The sequence below is a fragment of the Danio rerio genome, chromosome 2 (genome assembly GCF_052040795.2).
Source record: "Danio rerio strain M-AB ecotype USA chromosome 2, GRCz13ab, whole genome shotgun sequence".
NCBI classification, from domain to species: Eukaryota; Metazoa; Chordata; class Actinopteri; order Cypriniformes; family Danionidae; genus Danio; species Danio rerio.
Window position 1 is genome coordinate 17,871,375 of NC_141022.1, and position 26,230 is coordinate 17,897,604.

Genomic DNA, 26,230 nt, shown 5'->3' on the forward strand with positions numbered 1-26,230 from the left:
CTCTCCTCTTTTAGTTGCTGTTTGATCTGTTTGAGTGCTTTTAATTTCTTATTATTTGTCATAAAATATGGGATCTGTAAGTAAAAACTAGGGATGCACTGATACCACTTTTTTACAAACCGATACGAGTTTGAGTATTTTAATTTGTGTACTTGCCAATACCGAGTACCGATACGGATACTTCATTGATTTGGTTTCAGTGAAGATTATTTGTTTGTTTTTGTGGGTTTTTTTGGCCTGTAGCAAGGATGAACACAAAAATCTTTTAAAGAAGATTTTTTGTTCCAAGTCAAAAATACACACACATTGTTGATAACCCTGCAAATCCAGACCTTATCTACTCATGATTAAGCAAGGACATTTAAGGACTAGTTATCCTGGAATGCCTCCACGACTTCACACATTACACAAAGTGTGTGCAGTGAACGTTACCTTATGGAGTCACTTGGTTGGCATTGCATATTGGGGACGCATAAAACCCTGTTATGTGCGATTTTTTCATATTCAGGGGTCCTGCCGTTAATCTGCTGGTCAGGTAATCAAAGTGTTGGCTACTTGATGTTTAAATATGGGTCGGTTGCTGGTAGAAAAGATCAATAGCCATAAACACGCAACACATACTCTTATTTTAAAAATCACGCGACCATCATCTCGCAATGTTTAATAATAAATAATCTTATTTTTTATTAAAACAACAGTGATTTAGCACTGACAAGCCAACTGCAGAGAAACAAAGCAATTGTGGCGACCGCACTAAAAATGATTAGCATGACTATAATATTGTTAATAAAATTTCTTTTGAAGCAAATCTGAATTTTAGTGTGTTTTTTTTAAGTATCATGTGGAGCCTGAAGAATAATACAGTGCTCAGCATATATAAGTACACCCCTCACAAATCTATCTTTTAAATTTATATGTTTAATAGGAAGCTATACAATATTATATTTGTGCATATACATTAGATTAGTCAGTACTGAAGCCGAATCTGGAGCTTATCTAACAACATAACTTACGATAACAGTCTGAAAACTAGTACAGCCAAATATGTTATAGAAAAATAATAAATACAAATTTAAAAAAGAGGGAAAAAAAATAAAAATTTTGTTAAAATTTGGTAGGTTGTAATTTGTTTTGCAATATTTTCTTTAATTTAACGGTATTATCTTACAATTTCTGAAAATATAAGGGGGCTAAAATATTGTTTTAATAAATGTATCTGTTTAGTTTAAATGCACCAAAATACACTGCCAAATTCACAGAGAAATTGCTAAAAATTTCGTTTTCAAAATGGGGTGTACTCAGTGATGCTGAGCACTGTATATACAACATTTTGTAGTAATTACTGTATTTTATATCATACAAGCGCAGTTTTGGTGAGCAAGCGATATTTTATCGTATTTTTTGCCAGTGTGTGTTGTTCTTCTCCATCTTTGACTTTGTCTCTTTACTGTAGGACACACTTAAGAACCCCACAGTGATGGACTTTTTGGACAGGCGTCTTAGAGAAACAGAGTTCTCCACCAAAGACATCCTCAACTTCCTGCACAATGGCCCAGAGGGGGAGAGATTCATGAACATGACAAGCTTTGACTGGAGAGACGTCTTCAGATTGGCTGACCAGGCTATTCGGATGTTTAACCGCTACAGTGAGGTGAGAGCAGTCACCGGTTCAGACAAGGTTAAGGGTTAGGTTAAGGTCTGGACACTCCAAGCCAAGACAGTCAGGATTGGGCATGCTGGGCTGTTGATTAGAGTCTATTAGGCTAGTTAGGAGTTTGCCTGATTCAGCATGTCAAATCAGACAAGAGAGCACTCTTATTGGCTGTTCACCTGCGAATCAGAGTTTGAATGTGGAATGACAAAGCTAAGCAAACAACACAAGTCAAGAGGGAGCCCAAAGAAGCTGGCTGCCATTTTTTCCACATTTGTTTAGTATTTGAAAATATTATGGATTATCAGATTATGAAGTATTTTTATTAGCCAATTCCTCTTTGGTGAGAATAAATGCTGCTGTGTTTTTTACGGTTTATATGGATGCAGCATTAGTTCCTGTTTCTCTTTGTGAAATGCCAATGCAGATACTGCCACCTGTATGTATGGAAAGCCTCATCCTCTCTCACTAATGCACATTCTTGTTTCAGTTGGCTTTTGTTTGTTTGGTGTTTTCACACAAAACTTTTTGGTCCAAATGTGACCAAATGCAGCTGATACAAGGCTTGTCCAGTTCTTTGATTTTGGCTTGGTATGTTCTGAGCTTGAGTTTTAAATTGACCTGAAATAATTCTTTCAGCCACCTCAACTAAGCTTCAATCGCTGTGATTTGTAAAAACAAGGAATGAAAACAATTGTTCAGGAATGATAATCACAAGTAGAATGTGTGGTAAAAGCAATAATGAATACTATTTAGTACTGTTAAATGTACAGCACATACAGGCAAAAATATTTAAATTATCTTTACAATCCTCTGCAGCTGTTATGGTATATATGGTGGCTAGCACCTGTCGTTATACACCTTAAATGTTCTGCCACCCTCTAGCATAGGTAAGTCAAATTCTTGGATAATTATTCATATTTAAACTTTTCTGGTTCCAGTCTGGCAACAACATGACTAGTTTGCAAATGTAGATTTGCAAAAAATTCCAAATGCCAGAAAAAATATATTAGTGATCAAATCAAAAATAGTTTCCACTGGTACAAGACTCTTAAGTCGCTAACAAATGGTCTGGGAGTTTTTGTATTTGATTACTGAGACATTACTACCATCTAACCAGCGCTGCATCTGAAATCTCGTCCTTCTCCTCTATAAAGTATGGGGGAAAGTGTATATGAATCAAATAGTCTTTTCCAATTAATAATATTAAAAAAAACAGTAGACTATTAGTGACAGAATGTCTTACAACAGTACTTCTGCTGAGATTCTGAAGTGTGTATTTGCTAGACATGAGATCATGTTATTTATGAAGAGGATTTATGAATTGAGGTGGTGCGGTGGCACAGTGGGTATCGCTGTCACCTTACAGCAAGAAGGTTCAACCCTCGGCTAGGTCCGTTGGCATTTCTGTGTGTTTTTCCCATGTTCGTGTGGGTTTCCTTTGGGTGCTCCGGTTTCTCCCACAAGTCCAAAGACATGGTATAGGGGAATTGGGTAAGCTAAATTGTCCGTTGTGTATGTATGTGAATAAGAGTGTATGGGTGTTTCCCAGTGACTTTAAGTAGCTGGAAGAGCATTCGCCGTGGCGACCACTGATTAATAAAGGGACTAAGCCGAAAAGAAAATGAATGAATGAATGACTTATTATTTGGACAACTGCAAATCAATTTAATGTAAATAATAAAGTATGTCTAAGGACAGTGAACCTAGCACAGCACATGCTTAAAAATAAAGGGTATTGGTTTGAAAATTTTCATTGAATGTTCACAAAGAACCTGTAACATCAATGGAACAAAAAGGTCATTCATAATAGAAAAAAAATGTTCTTCACAATATTTAAGAATAGTTCTTTGAAGAACTTTTCACTTGGAGGTTCATTGGAGAACCAAAAATGTTCTTCTAAGGCATGAATGTCAAAACCCTTCATTTGGTTTGTAATGTCGCCTTTATGTTTAAGAGTGCATGCAGAGCATATCCCTTGAACCAAGCCTAGGCTTTCTTCACTTGACAGAACAAGGCACTTTAACTGAGAGCAGCACAGCTCTCAGTCTGCAGAGTGCTGATTTCTCTCAGCACATCCCTACAAGAATGACCACTTAGCACAGCTATATAGAGCCCATCGTGGCCAGATGGGTGAAAGGGAAAAGAACAAGCAAGCTGTCAACAGCATGCAGGCCCCTCTATTGTACGGCTGTGATTAAGTAGGGAGTGGGTGGGAGAGCCACCCTCTGCCAGCACCGTGTTGTTTTTGTGGATGGAGGGCTTCATTGAGAACCAAGAGGGGCAAACCACTCAGCATCACTCTGTTACCTCACCTCCCCAGCTATGACCGACCCCTGTTCATAAGCCGGAGGCCTCTTCCCGCAAATTGATTCGAGTGGGACGGTGATGGTGGGAGAGGGCTATCATAGAGCTACCCAGCCTCCTTTTGTCTCCATCCTAACAACGAGCTTTCCCGCTTTACAAACAAACTTTTTAGCCTATTAGTTATAGCTGTCAACATTCCGCTTAGCTCAAATGTTAGCTTGAAAAGTATACCACTAAAATACATAAGTTAAATCTCTGCATTTTTTTGTGGGTTTTTCGAAGCTGTGGTCTCAAGCTGAGCGCCTGTGAATGTGAATGTTGTGTTTTTCAATTAAAATGTGTTGAGAACATGTGAGTACAGCAGGGGGTCCCATTGAATCTTTCCATTCAGTTGTTTGTTCAGGACCTCTGGTGGGATTGTACATTACTGTGAATGACTCCATTAGATATGGTGCACATGAAGTAGGAGGCCCCTCGGCTCTATTGCTGTGGCATGTGATGTGAGAGGGAGCCGTTCACTCAGCTATTGTACAGCAATCCTCCGATGAAGGGCCAACACAGATTCTGTGATTTTCCCATGTCATTGGAGAGCTTTGAGAACAAGAGGCCTGCAACATGGAGAAAACTGCTTTGGCCGCTGCAAACCTGACACACTTAGATTCCGATATGCACATTTTATACAACATTATAAGATATGTTCTTCGAGTTGGATAGGTTTTTGTGCTTGTATGCCGTAGACATGTCTCTCTGGGCAGTAGTGATGGGGACTTTACAGCGACTCTTTCTGCAGTTACATTATTAAACCAGTATGTGGTGACAAGTGAATCGATTCATTCAAGAACAGCTTGTTCATTCAAGAGCGAAATAAAAGCTATGTTTGAATTTGCCCCTATATCGTTGATTCTGTCACTAATCTAGACCCTTATTCAGTTAGTAAATGTTGTGGGAGCATAGGTGGAGATCTGCCTGAAAGATTTCAATGATCACTGATTACTGATAAAAAACAGTTGTTTAAAGAGCGATGTCATAGACAATTTTCTTTTTTCAATCTCTGGTCATTTTCTATTGGCCACCTTTGTGCTATGACATTATCATGATGTCAGCATAGTCTAGGTCATTAAATGAATGAACAAACTGCCTGACAAAAGTCTTGTCATTGATCCCAGTTGTAAGAGCAACAAATAATAACTTGACTTCTAGTCGATCATTTGTAAAAGTGGCAGAAGGTAGATTTTTCCAATGAATCGTCTGTTGAACTGCATCCCAATCATCACAAATATTGCAGAAGACCTACTGGAACCTGCATGGAAACAAGATTCTTAAAGAAATCAGTCAAGTTTGGTGAAAGAAAAATCATAGTTTGGGGTTACAGTATGTTTAGTATAGAGGTGTGCGAGAGATCTGCAAAGTGGATGGCAACATCAACAGCCTGAGGTGCTGCCCATTACATTACAAACCACAGGAGAGGGCAAATTCTTCAGCAGGATAGCACTCTTTCTCATACTTCAGCCTCCACATCAAAGTTCCTGAAAGCAAAGAAGGTCAAGGTGCTCCAGGATTGGCCAGCCCAGTCACCAGACATGGACAGTATTGAGCATGTCTGGAGTAAGATGAAGAAGGAGGCATTGAAGATGAACCCACAAAATCTTGATTTATTAATAAGTTATTTGAGTCATTGCAGAGATGTATGGATGCAGTCCTCCAAGCTCATGGGAGTCATACACAATATTCATTCTTTTTCCACTGCGCCATGACTTTATATTCTATACTGTACATTATTTCTTTTAAGCGACAAGACTTCTGTCAAATCACAGTCAGGCCTTACTGTCCTAATTAAATAATTAAAAAACAAGACATAATCATATTTTATTTTGGTAAAATAAGTGTAATCTGGAAGCCTTTGCCTTTCATATAAGCCACTTCTTATACCAAGTGATCAGCTTGAAGTCAAGATTTTATTAGTTGTTCCTAAAACTTGGAACTTTTGTCAGGTAGTGTAAATGAATGAACAAATGAACGAATGAATTATTGTTTTCGAAACTGGCACACCATTAAAGTGAACTGAAAAGGTGACATTAGCCCCTTTCACACATACAGACCTTTCCGGAAACTTACCGGCAATATTCTGGAAAAGTTTAATCTGTTAACAGGCCCTTTTTGAAAATAGCGGTAAATTCGGTCTGGCAATTGTCCTCAAAGAGAAGTTATAACATTACTGGTAATTCGCTGCAATGTTGATCTGTGTGAATGCAGAAGGAAAATTGCTGGAAAGAGCACTTTCATGATTAGACTGTGCTGACGTAAGACATCTACTATTTTTTCAGACACATTTAGCTGCTAGATGTTAGTCAGGTAACGTCTCTATGTTCCTTCTTGATGTCAACGGTGAAAAAAAGTATTATTATTATGATGAAGTGCTCACTTTTTTGAATTTACCGTTAAAGTTGTTCGGGTAATTTTCAAGAATATTATCTGGTATCACTGTGTGGAAGGGACTATTGACTCATTCAGGATCAAAACAATCATTCACTTAAAGAATTCATCCAGAAAACTGATTAATTTGAGTGAAACACTCCATTACTCAACAGGTTCATTCTAAAATAAACACTCATTCAAGAGCTTCAAGTGAACTACAGCATATTCATTCTGAAGTACAACAACAATTTACTGAAGACAACAAGATTAAAAACTAAACAGATTTGTATACCTTTCTACTTTTTATGTCTTTTCAGTGTATAAGTCTGGATAAGTTTGTGGGTCACATGGATGAGAATCTGATGACCCATCAAGCTCTGCACCTGCTAGGGGAGAATAAGTTCTGGGCCGGTCTGGTTTTCATGGACATGTACCCCTGGACCATAGAACTACCCCGACATGTCAAGTTCAAGATCCGAATGGACATTGATGCAGTGGAACGTACCAACAAAATCAAAGACAGGTGAGAGGTTATCACTAAATTGTAAAAACAAGTTGAATCAAGTGAATCTCTACTTTTTTCTAATGTTCCAAAATCAAGCCAAGATGGCCTAAGTATGGCTGTTGCCATCTTGCATCAATAACATCTTTTAATTTGGACTATAGTGAGATTTTGAGAGCTTTAAGAATATCAAATACATTTAAACTGAGTCTAAAGTATAATCAGATGATATTAGTCTTGAATGGGAATTGCGTTAACATTCAATTTAGATTGTCCACATAATGTATGGCTATTTTTTCAAAGTACTTTTTCAAAGGTTTAATTCAGAAAATAAAATTTATTGGGTTGGAAGAGTATAGGTAAATTTTTTTTTCTTCTAGGAATTGTTTAGGCAAAGTGTTACTGTGCAACACACCATTGTTAAAGAAAGAGAAAGAGTGGGAGCACAATCACCCGTTCTACATCCAGTGTGCTGTGAATTGCAAAGTGACACCAGTGATTACAGAGTCTCTCTTGAGCACAAAATATGCCCACAGGTGCTCGTCTAGTCAGATCTCACTGCAAGATTCTCTCTTTAACAGAACAAGAGACTGAGCTGAGTGTACAATGACACTGTGGGTCTGTGGGCTCATTCTGTTTTCATCATGTGGGCATAATGCAAAGTGCTGCAACCACAAACAAACCATGTGAATTGAATAACAAATTGTGGTATTTTTTGGCACTCTGGTTTAAAACATTTGGAAATGTTTTAAATGTGATTTGTTATGGTATGAATTATGTAAAACAGTTCCAGGCTTTTAATACTGCAAAACTTCTGGACCGTTAGAGTTAAGTAAAAATAAAAATCATTCTTGGCTTTGCATTTCTTTAGAGGATACAGCAATCTAGGAAGTCATGTAACTATGCATGTCTATGTAACTATGCATGTCTACGCAACTATGCATAATATGTAAACCCTTTAACACCCCCCAAGATTCTCTTGTGTTTCTAGAGCAATCATATATCTCACTGGTCCACCTGAAATAACATGAAAATGCACATTTAGTGGCCTAAAGTAGCTTTGAACTTTATAGACATTTTCCCGAAGTTTTTTTTTAGAATTTGAATATTATGAAGTAGGGCTCCACAATAATTGTTCCAGCATCGATATCGCAACGTGATCAATCGCAATAGTCACATCGCGAGTATATGCAATTCTGAGTTTTGCAAGTGTTTTTTGAGGCCTGTGACTATGTGAGGGTTTTAAAAGCATTGAGGCATAAGAAAATGTATCATTTGTAACTTTGAAAAATTAATAATAAATTTTATAGAATTGTTTATAAAACAAAGACTATGCAGTATTATTTTGCATTTGATTATTCAATTACTGTATACCTAAACACATTTCGACTCTTCGGAAAATTTATTGTATTTTGTATTTGTTGTATTTATTCCCCTAAAGAATTTCCCAATCAATCTAAAATTAAAGATTCTTTACAAACATTTATTCAACTCATCTAGTGAAATTGTATTTATATCTCAACATGTAATTTTCCAATATAATGCAGCCCTGGTTTAAAGTATTTTGATTTCAAAGCTGCCCAAAAGACAAGAGTTTATACACACAAAAATATTTAGAATAGTCTATGACTTAATAAATGGCCTCCATTTTATAACACATAAAGGGATAGTTCACCCAAAAATTCAATTCAAAATTTGCTCATCCTGAAAGTAGTTCTGAACCGTGGTTTTCCACTACTAGTTTTGTTTTATTTTGATTGCAAGAGACATTTGTTTTTAAAAAGTTAATGTTCAAAATCAATAGTTACAGGTTTCCAACATTCTTCCAAGTATCTTTTGTGTTCAACAGAAAAAAATAGGTTTGGAACAATGAAAGGCAAGTAAATTATGACAAAATATTTTCTTTTTTGTGTGAACTAACCCTTCAATATTGTATTTAACTGTAATTGGATGAAATAAAACAATGAAAGATTAAACACTGCTATTAAAAGGTTTGTGATTTTTTTCAATATCTTTTTTGTTCTTTATTGTTCTGTAATATTACCAAGTACCAACATGAGCTCATGATCTTTCAGAAACATTCCAAAATGTTGAATTGGTGCTTAAAAAGTATTCCTTTTGTAAAACACGTTTCATTTTTACCCAACTACTGAATGCATGTTTAAACAAAAGTCTGCTTCCTCTTAGATACTGGGACCCTGGCCCACGGGCAGACCCTGTGGAGGACCATCGCTATATCTGGGGAGGTTTTGCCTACCTGCAGGACATGATTGAACACGGGATCCTTAAATTACACACAGGTCATGACTGGCCCTTAGGTGTTTACCTGCAGCAGATGCCCTACCCCTGCTACGTGGATGACATGTGAGTGGTGGCTGGAATTATGTGGTCAAGCAGGACTAATACCATCATCTTGCCTTAAGAAATGCCTTAATTCCTTTCATGCTCTTGCTTGTGGACCATATACATCCAGTCTTCAATTCTCTCAATTTTAGTGAGCCTGAGTGACTTGTAGCCTCAGTTTCCTTATTAGCTGACAGGAGTGGTGTGCTCTTCTGCTGGTGTTGCTCATCTGCTTCAAGTTTGTTGTGCATTCAAATATGCTTTTCTGCATGCAGGCCTGAGTGGTTATTCAAGTTAATGTTGCTTTTTATCAGCTTGAATAAGTCTGATCAATCTCATCTGACCTCTGGCATTAACAAGACATTTTAACCCACAGAACTGCTTCTCACTACATATTAGGCCCTTTTCTGTAAACTTTCCCAAGTAGATTAGCAGTTTCTAAAATATGCAACACAGGCTCACTGGAAATAAGTGCTTTAGCCAACATTTTTGTAAAACCACAAAACTTACTGTAATTGCTGGGTAAATTGAACACTTTTGAGCAGTATGATGTGAAAAACTTTTGTTCTATTTCACACTGATGATATTTACAGATACATTATCGGCAAACAAAGGGTTATATTTGTGCAGCTATTTCCACAACACCAAATAAATACCTTTCTATTCACATATGGGCAACTTTTCTAGTGTAATAATGTCTCAGTAGCTCACTTTGTACAGTGTTTGCACTTGTGATGCAGATTATTTGGGTTGGAGTACAGTGAGGAATGCAAAATCAAAAAGCAAGGTAAAATCAAGATAAAACTATGTAGTCACAGCAGACTTTTCTTTTATGCTTGCTTTAAAAAAAAAACACTATTGGTTAGGTTTAGGGTTAGTGAGCTATAATATTGCACAGCACCTGAAAATAGTCCCCAGCTAGTAAACTAGGGAACAGTCATGGTACAGCAGAAAAGTTCCTCTAATATTACCCCAGAATGAGAGTATAGTTCGTAGCCATAACAGTCTTGAAAATATTCATTCATTAATTCATTTTCTTTTCGGCTTAGTCCCTTTATTAATCAGGGGTCGCCACAATGGAATGAACCGCCAATATCTAGCACATGTTTTATGCAGTGGATGCCCTTCCAGCTGCAACCCAGCACTGGGAAACAACCATACACCCACATTCAGGATTGAAAACCGCTGTCCAAATGATGTATTTCAGATTAATAAAAAAACAAAGACAGTGCCCTCTACTGGATATATCATTTGAAATGTGCAGGAAAACAGACCTGGAACAATGTATTTCAGGTTTCACAAAAATGTAGGCTAAGGTACATATTTCCAATAAGCTTGGGCTGGAAATACTCAAACCAGTTCATTTGGCAATTGGCACCAACAACCATACTGAGTTCAGTCCCCTAAATCACATTTCCTGCCCATTTTGATGGATGTGTGAAATTCAGTAGAGTATCTTGACCACATCTACATTCCTAAATACATTGAGTGGCTGCCATCTGATTCTCTCATTGGATATTAGGCATTAACAGTTGAATAAGTTTACCTAATATAGTGGTCAATGAGTGTTTGAATCCATTCATTTTATCAACCGCAAATCAAAAGTTCTCACTTAAACAATGCAAGTGCCCCAGTGTTTACTGTATACTGTTTGTTTTGTCCCATATCAAGGTTCATGCTGACCCTAAACCGCTGTTTCCCCATCTTCATGGTGCTGGCCTGGATCTACTCAGTGTCCATGGTTGTGAAGAGCATTGTCCTGGAGAAGGAGATGAGGCTGAAGGAGACTCTGAAAGCCATGGGCGTCTCTAATGGAGTCATCTGGTACACATGGTTCATTGACAGTTTCATTATGATGACTGCCAGCACTGCTCTGCTGACTGGTATTGTCATGGTGAGGAACGAATCTGATGATTGATGTGGCTTGTCTGTTTAGCTCAGTCCCTCTAAGTCTTTCTGAGATTTGTTGCATTGTGACCTCTACTGGAGGCATGCTGTTAGTGCATGCATATACAAAGTTTTTCTCTAGAATTTTTGTTGTATTTTGGCTTTTTTATGCTATACTATACTATACTATACTATACTATACTATACTATACTATACTATACTATATTATAATTATTATGTATACTATAAATATATCATAACTGAGTCCTTTCTTCATAATCCCTAGCAATATATAATTTTTTGTTCTCAGGTTGGAAAAGTGCTCAATTACAGCGATCCGATCATTCTGTTCCTGTTCCTCCTCACATTCACCGTGGCCACTATCATGCAGTGCTTTCTGATGAGTGTTTTCTTCAATAAGGCCAACTTGGCTGCTGCTTGTAGCGGCATTATTTACTTCACCCTTTACCTCCCTCACATCTTCTGCTTCGCCTGGCAGGACCGCATTACCAAGGACATGAAGTTAGCTGTGGTGAGTCTACTGTGCTGTTTCTATGCATATACAGTACCAAGTGTTAAGGTTGTGGACGTACTGTATGTGAATAATGTCAAGCAGAAATAACGGATGCCTTGCAGGTGAAAGCAGCATACATTTTGTTTTATTTATATATTTTTATTTTACAATATCATTAACATTATTCTCATATGAAAATCTGATAGCTGGCAATATATGCAAATGACATATATGCTACATGTTTGGATTTCACATATACAGTATACAGTATGGCAGGCCCATAGGCAGCCGGGTAAAAGGGGTGGTTCTTTTTTTCTCAAATAGTGGACCTTTTTGCAGTTATTCACCTTGTTTTTTTTTTATATATTATTATGAATTATGTTTAAATACTGCATTTAATACAATTTTATTGTTAGATTAGCTTGTTGGGTGGTCATCATAACCACACGTTTTGATGTACTAAAAACGTTTCCTAAATATTTAATAAAGAAATATAAAAACAATACTTTTAAAACAAATATATTAAATTATATATCCTTAGGAAAAAAATTGAAATCTGTTAAAGTTTTAAATTAAAAACTAGCCTATTGTCATTTATTAGGCATATAACAAACCGGCCAGCACATTAAAATTTCTTCAGTCAGAATTTGGAATACCAGCAGCCAACACAAGATTGGTCCTAATGCCTTCTTCAATAGTTTTTTTTTCATTGTTATTTTAGACAATTTAATATGGCATAGACGCAAAATAGGAAAAAAATGGGACAAATTCTGGACCTTTGTAAGTAAGGGGATGGTCTTTCGAACCACCCGAATCACCACTGGCTACGGGCCTGGATGAAATGCGATATATATGTCATATATGCAGCAGAAATTGCCATATACAGTTGAAGTCAGAATTATTAGCCCCCCTGAATAATTCACCCCACTGTTTATTTTTTTATTTTTTTAACGTAGAGGTTTTCTCAACAAATTTCAAAGCATAATAGTTTTAATAACTCTTTTCTGATAACTGATTTATTTTATCTTTGGCATGATGACAGTACATAATATTACTAGATATTTTTCAAGACACTTCTATACAGCTTAAAGTGACATTTAAAGGCTTGGTTTTGATGGTTTGTTCTGTAGACTATGGAAAATAATATAAAGCTTAAAGGGGCTAATCCTTTTGAACTTAAAATTGTTCTTTAATAATTAAAAACTGCTTTTTCTCCTTGCCAAATTAAAACAAATAAGACTTTCTCCAGAAGAAAACAATATTATCAGACATACTGTGAAAATTTCCTTGCTCTGTTAATCATTTGGGAAATATTTAAAAAAGAAAAAAAGAAATTCAAAGGGGGGCTAATAATTTTGATTTTAACTGTATATAATACATAAAATGACCACTTATAAGATTTCCATATGGGTTACATACCAAAGCATTTTGAAGATACATATTCAGGCAATTTAGCATGCTTTAGCATGAAATCAACTGATGTACAAAAAATATTAGATTAACACTTGATTTGTTAATAGATTGCGTCAACACATATCCTCTTTTAGCATCAGTACTTTAATAAACTACATCAGTGGTGGCCAACCCTGTTCCTGGAGAGCCACCTTCCTGCAGATTTCAGTTGCAACCCATATCAAACACACCTGCCTGTAATTATCACGTTGTGTTCAGGTCCTAATTAATTGGTTCAGGTGTGTTTGATATAGGTAGCGAATGAAATCTGCAGGAAGGTGTCTCTCCAGGAACAGGATTGGCCACCCCTGAAATACATAATGAAGTATGTGCACACAGACTTTTAATTTCAGTCAGCCAGCCAAAGGGCTTTCAGTGCATTATCATCCAATACAAAATCGCCACGTTTAAGATGGCAGATGCTGTCAGATTTTTTTATAAAACAGCAATCTTCACTGCCTGGATGAGATACATTATAAAGTGGTATCAGAGCAAACAAGAAGCATTGCATTAAATTATATTTTTCCATGCCATGTCTTTAAAATATGGAAATTAATTTTAACTTGTAAATTGAATTTCTGCGTTTGCCTGTGGCTAATGACAGCACCTGCATTTAACAGTCTTACGTCTCTTTTTACGATTTAACAATCAAATGGATGCTTAAATCTATTTAACTGATTATATTTGAATTGCATTACAACAAAGAGGCTGTGAAAGGAACTTTTTAAAATTTCAAATGGTCATACAAAGCTTTCTCCAGAAGTTCATTATTGGCTGAAAAACACTAGTGTAAGATGCACTAGTCAGAGATTTTCTCAAATTAATAAAGTACTATTTTTATCAATTTTTTGATTGGTTAAAGGGATAGTTCACTCAAAAAAGATCATTTTGTCATCATTTAATGTCACTGGTTCCAAACCTTATTGAGTTTCTTTCTTCTGTTGAACACGAATGCAGACATTTTAAATGAAGCTGGATACCTTAACTATTGACAAAAAACAGACAGAGTATTATGGAAGTTAATGGTTACAGGTTTTTAGTTTTCTTCAAAATATCTTGTTTTGTGTTCAACAGAAGAGATAAATTCAATCATGTTTGGAAAAACTGAAGGGTGAGTAAATAATGTGTACATTTTAATTTGTATAGGAAAACTATTATTTTACTCAATACTAAAAATATTAATTTTGTGGGTGCTCAGTACCTTTGAATGTTCCACCACTTTTCTGTGTGACTCGTTCTCAACTGGGGGGCTCAGAAAATGTAAATAAAATGTATTTATATAAACAATTTTTTAGCTATTTTGTCTTTCTGTGATCAATGGTATGTGCATTTTGGTAATTTTTTGTGAAATGATCCCCTTTGCCCCAGAGCCTTCTGTCTCCAGTGGCCTTTGGGTTTGGGACAGAGTATCTATCCCGTTATGAGGAGCAAGGCCTGGGTCTGCAGTGGGACAATATTGGCACAAGTCCTCTAGAGGGGGACGAGTACTCCTTCTTCACTTCCATTCGCATGATGCTACTGGATGCAGTTCTTTATGGTGTTTTGGCTTGGTATCTTGACAACGTCTTTCCAGGTCAGTTTCCTTTCAAATGTGCTACTTCCAAATAAAGTCAAAGTCAGCTTTATTGTCAATTCAACCACATGTACAGGACATATAGAGAATCGAAATTACGTTACTCTTAGACCCTAGGTGCCTACAATATAATGTTAATACAAAAAGTAGAGTTTTAAGAAAGAATTTACAATAAATACAATTATACATAATATGTAATCTAAATATATACCTAAAATGTAGTCTAAATATATACATTATATGTAATCTAAATATATACATGAAATGTAGTCTAAAGAATAAAGAAGAAAGAATAAAAATTTGTGAACAGTACAATACAATACAATACAATACAATACAATACAATACAATACAATACAATAAAATACAATAAAATGACAATTAAGGGCATATGGCAATGAGTGCAGATATAAAACAGTATAAAGAGCAAAAAGGCTTGTAAACATGATAATTATGTGAAAGTGACAGTGTCATGATATATAGAGAGGTAGTCCAATATTGCATAAAGTGACCAGTGCAGATGTGTGTATGTGTGTGTGCTTTCAAAAGCTAACCTAAGAGAAAATCACTCAAATTCTGACCTAAATTCAATATAAAAGGTTTATGAATATTGACTCAAATTTTAAGGATAGAATGCAAACTTTAAAAAACAATTAGAATTATTTATAAAAAAGACAATTTCCACTTATGTCCTTAGATACTCTTTCATTCTCAGTTTTTTTCTTAATGCTTATAAGATTACTTTTCCTTTGAAATGTATGATATATCTTCACAAAATATTTATTTTCAAATTCTAAAATACATTTAAATATTTTATATTTATTTTGTTGTTGTCTGATATATTTTTAATTGTTTTGCTTTTGTAGTATTATACATACATTTGCATAAACGTTACTAATCACCACTAAGACATGACTGTAATCACATATTATTTACTTGAGAAGATCATAATTCTTTTCTTTTTCTAAGATCAAGTCTTGAAATTTAAATAAAATAGTAACTAAAACCAAAACAAAAAACAAACATAAAAACAAAAACAAACAAACAAACAAAAAAAACCTACCAATTTCAATGTTAGAGCCTAAGAGACAATGTGATTTTGAAGGTGTATTTATTTTAATTTTCAGGTCAGTATGGTATTGGTCGGCCATTTTATTTCCCCCTGCAGTCCTCGTACTGGCTGAAGCCATCACCACCCTCAGAGACTTCAGATGCTGGTATAAATGAATATTTTAGCTCTGAACATCAAGTTTGCAACATCAAATATAGGTTTGAACTAGATCTGCCAGAAGTTAATTTTGTGACAAAACCATCATTTCTCTGCAGTCCCAGAAAAGCCTTTGGAAAATCATGTGGAGAAGCAGGAGGATGTGGAGTATGGTGGTCTTTCACCAGAGCACAGGGAGTGCAACGGATCCCGCAACAGCAAACACTGCAAACACAAGGAGAAACGAGAGAGGATGGAGAAAGAGAGAGAGCGAGAGGAGCAGTTGAAAATGCAGGAGGAGATTCAGCAGGAGGAGATCCAGCAGGGGTACTGTGGTAAGGATGTATGTTGTTCATGTATTTAGTTTAGAATACTTTTTGTAAAACTTTTAAGCAGAATTAAAGTTGTATTTCGCTGTAACACTTTAGTTTAAGTACAAATTCACACTATTAAATACTGGCTTATTACCTGCTAATTATTAAGATATTAACTGTTTATTTATCATTACTTTACTATGAATGCTCGTAAAGTATGATCTTTGTCTACATTCTTAATCCTACCCAATACCCAAACCCACATACTACCTTACTGACTAGTAATAAAGCAGCAAATGAGCATTTTTAGCTGATATTCTTATTTAATAGTTTGTTAATAGCAATAAATTTAGGTTAAAATAAATTGTGTTAAGTGTGTCAATTTAGTGTATCAAATATTTGAATATTTGATTTTTTTCTAACAGAATATCATGCATTTAAAGCAATTCTTTAAACAAAATACATTTTATTAAAATCAGTAAAAATATTTACTTATCCATATGCACTTAAAATGACAAATGTATTTAAATGGATAAAGCACAAGGTCATTATTTTCCCCACCCCATTATCATTAACATTCTTTCCACTACATCACTTAATCCTTTTTACATCTTTTACATATGATATAGTATATTTAATTCTCCATTTGTACACAGCCACTAATGGACATTTCTACAATCACCTCTTTTCATTAACATATTCCTTTAATAACATATTTTTTCTACAACTTTTTAAATGTATTACTATCCGCACAATGTTTTAAAATCTCTTTCAGATTATTTAATAATTTCACCCCACATTCAGACATAAACAAACGTTTTAAAGTTGTCCTCGTTTTCAACATCCTGAAGTATGATTTTTTTTTTAGGTAAAATAAAGTACTGAGTCAATATCAGCTATTGCTGTTGTTATTGCTTTAACTGTGGAGGGTAATTAATATGCAAATATTGTTAGTGTAAGACTTTCTAAAATGTGTGGCGTTTAAACTATTATTAAAGTATCCAAAAAATCAAAACTAGTCATATGACTTTGTTAACTTACATTTCCAGTTTTGTGGAACTGTGCATGTCAGTAAAAAAAAAAAAAAAAGTTTGCCCTTCTAATCTTTAATTGAAATCTAAAAATGCACTTCTTGTTTGATTTCAGTTAAATTATTGGATTATGTGATTTTGAGGTAATGGGCGAGGCGTAGCGTGGGGTTTAACTGTCAGTTTTGACAACAAACAGAAATTATGAGCAAGAGGGGTCTGTTAGGTTGTAATAACTATTCTAAAACCCCTTTCCCAATCTATCTGAATGAAATGACTTTATTATATATATATATATAGTCAGAAATATAAGTCGGAATTATGAGCCCCCTAAATTATTAGCCCCCCTGTTTATTTTTCCCCAATTTCTGTTTAACAGAATTTTTCAACACATTTCTAAACATAATAGTTTGTTCTGTAGACTATAGAAAAATATATAGCCTAAAGGGACTAATAATTTTGACCTTAATATGGTTTTAAAAAAAAATTAAAAACGGCTTTTATTCTTGCCGAAAGAAAACAAATAAGACTTTCTCCAGAAGAAAAAAATATTATCAGACATACTGTGAAAGTTTTCTTGCTCTGTTAAACATAATTTGAGAAATATTTAAAAAAATAAAAATAAAATCAAAGAGGGGCTAATAAATCTGACTTCAACTGTTGTATATATTATTCTATATAAAGAAAAAAAGCCACTCTGTTAGCTCATTTAAAATTCAATTTCTCTAGGAACTGGATAACAATACGAAAAAAATAACAATCGCTGCTTTAAAGTTGGAAATATAGATGGATTGAAAATGCTGATTCTGCACTTGTCAGGTTGTAGAAAGTCTAAGAAGTGTTTAATATTTCTGGTGAGTTTCAGGACCGTTATGTGTACCTGACCCTGTTATTTTGGCAGCTGTTTGTCTTCTTCAGTGTCTGTTCTGTATGTTTTCCTACAGAAAATCCATTCTTTGAGCCTGAGCCGGAGAGTCTGTTAATAGGAGTGTCAGTGCAGGATTTGGTGAAGATGTACAATCGATATTCCAGACCTGCTGTGGACTGTCTCAATATGAACTTCTATGAGAGCCAGATCACTTCTTTCCTGGGTCACAATGGGGCAGGAAAGACCACCACCTTGTGCGTTAGGACTGTCTTTTTATCTATGAAATGGAAACATGAATTTAGTGTATTTTGTGTAATTCATATATACACGTCTACTCTTGTAGGTCCATTCTGACTGGGCTATTTCCACCCACCTCTGGAACAGCTTACATTTATGGAAGAGACATTCGTACAGAGATGGACGCCATACGACAGTCACTGGGCATGTGTCCACAGCACAACATCCTTTTCAAACAGTGAGTGCATTTTCTTTCTTTTGAAATTATTGTAATTAGGGTTTAAAATAAACTTTTTTTTTTTAATAACTGGCCAATTTGGCTACATTTTTGCTTAGGTTAGGCTGCTAGCCATATAGGTCATAAAAAAAAAAATCATACAATTTTATATACATCAAATTATTTTTGATTATCATCAGTATTATTAATTATGTTTGGATATTTAAAAAAAAAAATTGCACTTCACCCAGTTTGTAAGCCATTATATATATATATATATATATATATATATATATATATATATATATATATATATATATTTTTTTTTTTTTTTTGCTACAACATAATTGTATATAATTTATGAATCCTAGTTATAGTTTCTGTAGCCAATTAAAAATGTTTAAGGGGGCTTTAAAGTCTATTAAAATTGCTTTGAAAAGTAAAAGCTGCTTTGTTCAAACTAAACTAAAACACATTAGACTTTCTCTAGAAGAAAAAAATAATTATAAATGAAAAAAAAAAAAATAAAAAAAAAAAAAAAATATATATATATATATATATATATATATATATATATATATATATATAATTTATTCCTTTACACATCATTAAAAAAACAACAAAATAATTGTAATTATGCCATCAAGTGTTTGAATATGTATTGATGACGGTGTTGCAACAAAGGTAAATGTCCACTTGCAGCTTTATTATAAAAAGAATGTTCAGGCAGGTAGGGGTCAAAACAGGAGCAAAAAGGGTAAAAAATTAGTAAATCCAACAAACAGGGAAGAGGTTGAGGTAGGGGGCAAGCAATCACAAAACAAAAAACAGTCCAGAATCAAAACAGGCAGGGCAAAACATGAAACAAAAGGGGGTCACACACCAGAAACACAGCTCGGCGATGCGCAGCACCATGAATTTCAGAATTCTAAACATGGGTTTTTATCAGGGTACACATACCGATGCCGCAAGTCGGCGCCCAGCCACCACTCTGAGCATGCGAATGTGCAGGTCTGGTATGCACCTTAAATGAAAGTTTTTCTCAGCCTACTTTGTTTATGTGTAGATTTTACTTTAAAGACCAGGAAAATGAGTTATTCTTTGCTATAAAAGTGATATTACTGAACATACACACAGGAAACTGATTAACATACTAATTTTAGAGGAAAATTTCAGACGGCATTTAGAGGTTTTTGCATCTAAACTCATCATATATATATATATATATATAAATATAGCTGGAGTGCCCTCTAGTGAGTCTGATGGGTACTCCAGCTAATAGTACATATATCTACTAATCTATGTATAATTGCCTTTAATGTGTGTGTATGATGCTGTTTTACTCAGTCTGACGGTGGAGGAGCATATTCTCTTCTACTCTCTGATGAAGGGCCGTGAACACAAGGAGGCCGAGCAGGAGGTCGAGAACATGCTGGAGGACTTGGGGCTGCCTCATAAACGCGATGAGGAAGCACAGAATCTCTCCGGTGGGTCTGATTATACACCTGAGACCATAATCTAGTAATTTATAATCTCTTATTAAGGGGTCTTACAGTTTGCCTGCCTTAGGATCTGTGTTTTGGAGTGATACTTAAGAACAAAAGGAGGCAGGGGGTACTAAATCTAAGCCTCTTATATGAAGCTGATCTGATTTAGGGAGATAAAATGAAGCTTCTGTTTGGGTAGACATAGAAATCCTCTGTCTTTATTCATAATGATGATCAGTCTGAGGTAAACGCAAGTGTGTTTGGACAGTACTGTTCTGTCTAAAAGCCCTGTTTAAATGTCAATAGGACCTGTAGCTAAAACAAACCAACCAAAAACAAATAAATAAATAATAATAATAATAATAAGCAGGAAAAAACAGCAAAAAGATCCATGTTAAATACTGAAGTATGTTGTACTACAAACTAGTCTAACTAGACTAGTCTAACACAGATAATTGTAGTACGTTTCCCGTTTAGTGGTCTAAAAAGATCAAACTGCAGTGTGTCTAATGAGGTAAACTCAAAAAAGGTAAAGGAAATATACAAATACATTGCTAGCAAAAAAAGCTGTTGCATACAGAAACAATCATTAGTATATAAAAATGTAATTACTACTGAGGTAAAATAAACAAATATATTCAAATTAAATTTAAATATTTTAAACATACAAATAGTGTAAGAAATTGTAAAACAAATCTGTGCAAAATTTATAAAAAATACAAACCAAAAGCTTATTCTTAAGTGCTCATAAAAAATTACATAAAATAATTCCTCCAAAAAAACAAACAAAAAAAAAAAAAACAATCATGAAGGTTATTGACATAAGGATACATTTTTTATTTAGTGAAGATCCATTAACCTTATCAAAAGGAACAGCAACTGCATTTTTAGTGTTACAAAACATTAAATAAATGTTGTTCTTTTGAACTTTCTATTTTTCAAAATTCTGAAAAAGTAAATCGTCAGATCAAGTAACAGATCAGTATTGTTTAATCAGTGGTTCTCAAAGTGGGGTCGGGACCCCCGAGGGGTCGCGTGACAAAATAGGGGGGGTCACCTGGTGATTTCCAAAAATCTATTTATTTTTTTCAAACCATAAGAATTACCATAAGTTATCTATAACCTACTGAAGAGAAAATTTTAGCTTTATTTATAGCTTTTATAGCTATTATAGCTTTATTTCTATATAAACTATAGATCTGCTGCTATGACTTCATATAACTATAGGCCTATCTGAGAACTAAATCTTTATACAATGGACTTGCATGGTTGGTAACTGCCAAATGCAAACGTTTATTTTTGACATCCATATCAGGGACAACAATGGCACAGTTCAACTGCAATGTCATTTGATCTTAAATATCCCTGATGGTTTTACTTTTTTTTGCGTCTTTTCATTTAGTTTTTCCAGTTTAATGTGCTGCATGTGCAATTATTTGTGCAAGAGTAAAAACATCAAGCATTTATGTCAGTGTCTTAATAAACTTTTTGGGTACTGACCCTCTTTAGGTGGTATGCAGAGGAAGCTGTCGGTGGCGATGGCTTTCGTTGGAGGCTCTAGGGTGGTGATACTGGATGAGCCGACCTCAGGTGTAGATCCTTACTCCAGACGCTCCATTTGGGACCTGCTCCTCAAATACCGCACAGGTACTGCCACCTTCAGGAAAACAAGAACACTCCTGCTACGGATGATCATGCAGTTAGAGATAGTAATTTAAATTCTATTATCATTTACTCACTTGACTTGCTTCTTCCTAAATGTAATTTTTAAAAGTTTTAAAACGTCTGTTAAACACAAGAGTAGATCTTTTGAAGGATATTTGAAATCTACTTTGGTCATATGTGGAAGTCAGCTGCTATGTTTAGATATATGCATAACAATTTAAATATCATTTATAAAACTTTTGCGAATGAAACACAGATTTCTATTACATGTGTTCAAGAGAACAAAAATCTTTCCAGAGAAATGACCACAATATATGTACAGTTATCTGCAAACAGAAATTACTTTCACTATAGATAAAATAAGTTACCTCAGATCTGCAGAGGACACACATGGTATCATAATTTTATCTTGCGTTTGTAGGCAGTGCCTAATGTTTGTGAAAAGGTTAGTGTAAGACAAATCTATAAAATTAATATAACCATACTAAATCATATGGAGGATGAACTTTCAGCTGGGTGTTTCAAGAATTATTAAAACCATGCAAAATTTTTTGATGCCCTTTCTATGTGAATTTATTTGGTAATTTTTTTTATTTGTGTGTCTTTATTGGATTACACTTTTATCCAGCTCAATTTAGCTCATATATATATATATATATATATATATATATATATATATATATATATATATATATATATATATATATATATATATATATATATATATATATATATATATATATATATACACACACACAGTTGAAGTCAGAATTATTAGCCCCCCTGAATTATTAGCGTCTGTGTTTATTTTTTCCCCCCCCCAATTTCTGTTTAATGGAGGGAAGATTGTTTCTGCACATTTCTAAGCATATTTTTTGAAACTTTTTTTCTAATAACTGATTTATTTTATCTTTGCCATGATGACAGTAAATAATATTTTACTTGATATTTTTCAAGACACTTCTTTGCAGCTTAAAGTGACATTTAAAGGCTTAACTAGGGTAATTAGGTTAACTAGGCAGGTTAGGGCAAATAGGCAAGTTATTGTATAACAGTGGTTTGTTCTGTAGATTGTCGAAAAAAAAAATAGTTTCAAAAAGTCCTCAGAGTAAAATTCAGTTAAAAAAATACTCTCTTCAGAGAATATTTGGTCCCTCTTTAAATTGAGTAAAATTTACTCAGCAGCAGAGTTAAAGTTAATGAGACAACAATGGGGTTAGTAAAAGGGATGATTGAGCACTCATGACGAACACCTGCTGTTAATAAGCAGAAACAGCAGAAAAGCAGCAGCATTTCCGTTTATTGCTTACCTGTTTGACTATTTCTGTCAGATGTTCAAAAAAGTCCATAAAAGATTTAAATAACTGTTTTAAATATTTACATTTTATTTAAAAAAATAAAATAAAAAAAGGAAAATGTTTTTTTCCCCTGATGTCATCATCATGGAAAAAAAAGAATTAATACAAAAGTGTTAAAAATTTAAATATTATTATTAATTATTCATCTCGCTGCTGGTGAAGAGAGTGCGAAAGACCAAAGTCAGTATCAATACTATTGCACAGTATTTCTATTGTTGATAAGAAAGTGTCTGGTGCATACAGAGAAGAGAAAGTGTGTGTTAAAAGTTGTTTGTGCATTGTTTATGCTGTGCATTTTTGGGTTAGGTAATGTGTATGAGCATGGTTGCATGGCAACTTAGCTAAAGGTTTCCAGTTACATTAGAGGTTTGGAAACCCTTGAGCATATGTAAATGATGACAATTTTTTGAACTATTCCTTTATGCTTGTGTTGTTTGTAAATGGTATGGGCTGCTTTGCTCGCATGCACACTTGCTCCAGGACGCACAGTGATACTGTCCACTCATCACATGGACGAGGCAGACCTGTTGAGTGACAGGGTGGCCATCATCTCTAAAGGCAAACTGCACTGCAGTGGTTCTCCTCTATTTCTGAAGAACTGCTTCGGTGTCGGTTTCTACCTCACCCTGGTGAGACGCATGAAAGACCAGCGCAAGAAGGAGGTGAGATTTACACTATAAGTTTGGAAACAGTAAGCTTTGTTAATGTTTAAAAGATGCAGATTCTGCTCACCAAGGCTGCATTTATATGATGAAAACTACAGTAAAAACTGTAAAATTGTAAAAGATTATTACAATTGTAGATATTAAATTATGTAATTTTTTCTGTGATTTAAAGCTGAATTTTTATTCTCATTACTCCAGTCTTCAGCATTACATGATCCTTCATAAATCATTATAATATGATTATTTACTGTTCTTTTATGATCAGTTAAACTGTTACAAAATCACTGATAATGATTACAATTATCAGTGCCGTTTTTTCTTTTCTTGCTTCATAATATTGTGGAAACTGTTACATTAGACTTTTAAGAGTCTTCGATAAAAATGAAATTTAAAAAAATAATAGCTTTTTATTTGCAATCTTTTTTTTTACATTATCAATGCATTTTTTTGTAAAAGAAAAACATTATGTGCACATTTTATGTGAATGTATTTGTTAAACTTGTTTCCATCATAGTTTACGCACATTTCGATTTATCGGATAAAATTTTTATTCAACGTATGTGTATATGTATGTGTATAAAGCCTATATTTTCTTTCAGTGAATAATTAAACACCTGAAAAAGAAAATATTAGTTTGACTGTTCCCCAACAGACATTATACTGACTATAAGTAACATTTCAACTACAGCTTATTCTATTTGTTTAAATCCTAAACTAGCACATTACTACTCTAATAAAAGTAGTTAGCATATTCATAGCAATGTTACTTAGTCAACAGTTCGTCTAAATAGGACCCTTAACAACAAAAAAAGAAAGATACGTAGGAAAGACAAAATAATAATAATAATAATAATAATAATAATAATAATAATAATAATAATAATAATAAAATTGTATATATATATGTATATATATATATATATATATATATATATATATATATATATATATATATATATATATATATATATATATATATATATATATATATATATATATATATATATATATTATTTTTATAAAGTCTAAAGAAATTATGAGGCATCAGGCATCTATTAAAAACTAAAGAAATGTCACAGAAACTTTACAGTTAAAGTCAGAAATATTAGGCCCCCTTTGAATTTTGTTTTCTTTTTTAAACATTTCCAAATGATGTTAAAACAGATGTTACATAATAATTAAAAAGAAGAATAGCCTTTTTTTGTTTTCATAGTGGCCTTAAAATGACATAAAACACCTTAGCAACAACAGATCTACCAATATTCCATGGCACATTAGCATCAGCAAACTGTATTTTGGCAATAATCACTGCCGCTCTCCTATTAAAAATATCCATGAGGTTTAAGAAGCAACAAAACCCTTAAAATAGCAAAACCTTCGACTCTGAGTTTGATGTGTACAGTGATGTTGCTTTTATTTTTAATCTGTACTCTTCAGAATGAGTGTGACTGTGCATCTGAATGTTCCTGCACCTGCTCCACCTGCACTAGATATAAAGAGGAGAGTCAGGCTCTACAGCCCGAGAGAGTACTGGATGGTCAGTGTTCTCAAAACTCAACACAAATACAAGAAATGAACTCCCTTTTTATTCTCCTTTCATCAAAACGACCTCATTTTTTTTTCCATCTTAGGGAACGTTGAAAGCATCACTACTCTGATTCATCACCATGTACCGGAAGCGAAGCTGATTGAAATGATCGGTCAGGAGATGACCTATCTGCTGCCAAATAAAGGCTTTAAATATCGAGCGTACGCCAGCCTTTTTCGAGAACTGGAGGAAACGCTGGGTGACATGGGCCTCAGTAGCTTTGGCATATCGGACACATCACTGGAAGAGGTGGGGGACATTTTCTTACTAATTGTAATGGTAGTGAAACCAGTGGACAGACTGTTGAATTCATATAACTAGTGTTTGTGTTTGGGTGTGTTTACATTTGGCAGGAATATTTCAATTTAAAGATCTCTAGATTGCTATGTTAGTGTGATTCACTTGAATATGTTTGAAGGCTTTTTTTTAACTAAAACAAAAAGATTTCTAAAAATAGATATCATGTTGCCTAGTTAACCTAATTAACCTAGTTACGCCTTTAAATGTCACTTTAAGCTGTATAAGTGTCTTGAAAAGTATCTAGTCAAACATTATTTGTTGGCAGATAAAATTAAACATTTATTAGAAAAGAGTTATTAAAACTATTATGTTTAGAAATGTGTTAAAAAAATCTTGTGTTAAACAAACATTTGGGGAAAAAATTAACAGGCAGGGCGAATGATTCAAGGGGGCTAATAATTCTGACTTAAACTGTATATCTATGTGAACATAAATAAAATGTTTTCAAATTGCCATTAGACTGCATTGTACTGTGCTGTACAGATGAATTTCTGCTCACTGGTGATTCAAGAATCTGTGTTGTGTGTGTCTAGATCTTTCTGAAAGTTACAGCAGATGGAGAGGCAGCCAACAGCTCTGTCACACCAGGTAAATTAAACCTGCATTTACAAGAATAAAAACTTATTGTATATCTTATTAATATATTTTGAA

The 26,230-nt window shown here is 34.2% G+C and overlaps 2 protein-coding genes across 3 annotated transcripts in view; one reads left to right on the top strand and one right to left on the bottom strand.

Moving 5' to 3' along the window:
- LOC147846305 (uncharacterized) overlaps positions 1–26,230 on the bottom strand; it is a 350,900-nt gene that overhangs the window by 43,633 nt on the left and 281,037 nt on the right. The window lies entirely within an intron of this gene.
- Positions 1–26,230, top strand: part of abca4b (ATP binding cassette subfamily A member 4b) — an 87,313-nt gene that overhangs the window by 35,849 nt on the left and 25,234 nt on the right. For both annotated transcript variants that reach the window (XM_087240558.1, XM_087240559.1), the window contains exons 12-27: positions 1,454–1,651; positions 6,691–6,896; positions 9,063–9,239; positions 10,890–11,112; positions 11,417–11,638; positions 14,441–14,645; positions 15,773–15,862; positions 15,972–16,187; positions 18,139–18,316; positions 18,406–18,537; positions 19,864–20,003; positions 21,513–21,650; positions 23,507–23,688; positions 25,129–25,228; positions 25,323–25,528; positions 26,113–26,167. In XM_087240558.1, coding sequence (XP_087096684.1) covers positions 1,454–1,651; positions 6,691–6,896; positions 9,063–9,239; positions 10,890–11,112; positions 11,417–11,638; positions 14,441–14,645; positions 15,773–15,862; positions 15,972–16,187; positions 18,139–18,316; positions 18,406–18,537; positions 19,864–20,003; positions 21,513–21,650; positions 23,507–23,688; positions 25,129–25,228; positions 25,323–25,528; positions 26,113–26,167 — 2,668 coding nt within the window. The remainder of the gene's footprint in view (positions 1–1,453; positions 1,652–6,690; positions 6,897–9,062; positions 9,240–10,889; positions 11,113–11,416; positions 11,639–14,440; positions 14,646–15,772; positions 15,863–15,971; positions 16,188–18,138; positions 18,317–18,405; positions 18,538–19,863; positions 20,004–21,512; positions 21,651–23,506; positions 23,689–25,128; positions 25,229–25,322; positions 25,529–26,112; positions 26,168–26,230) is intronic.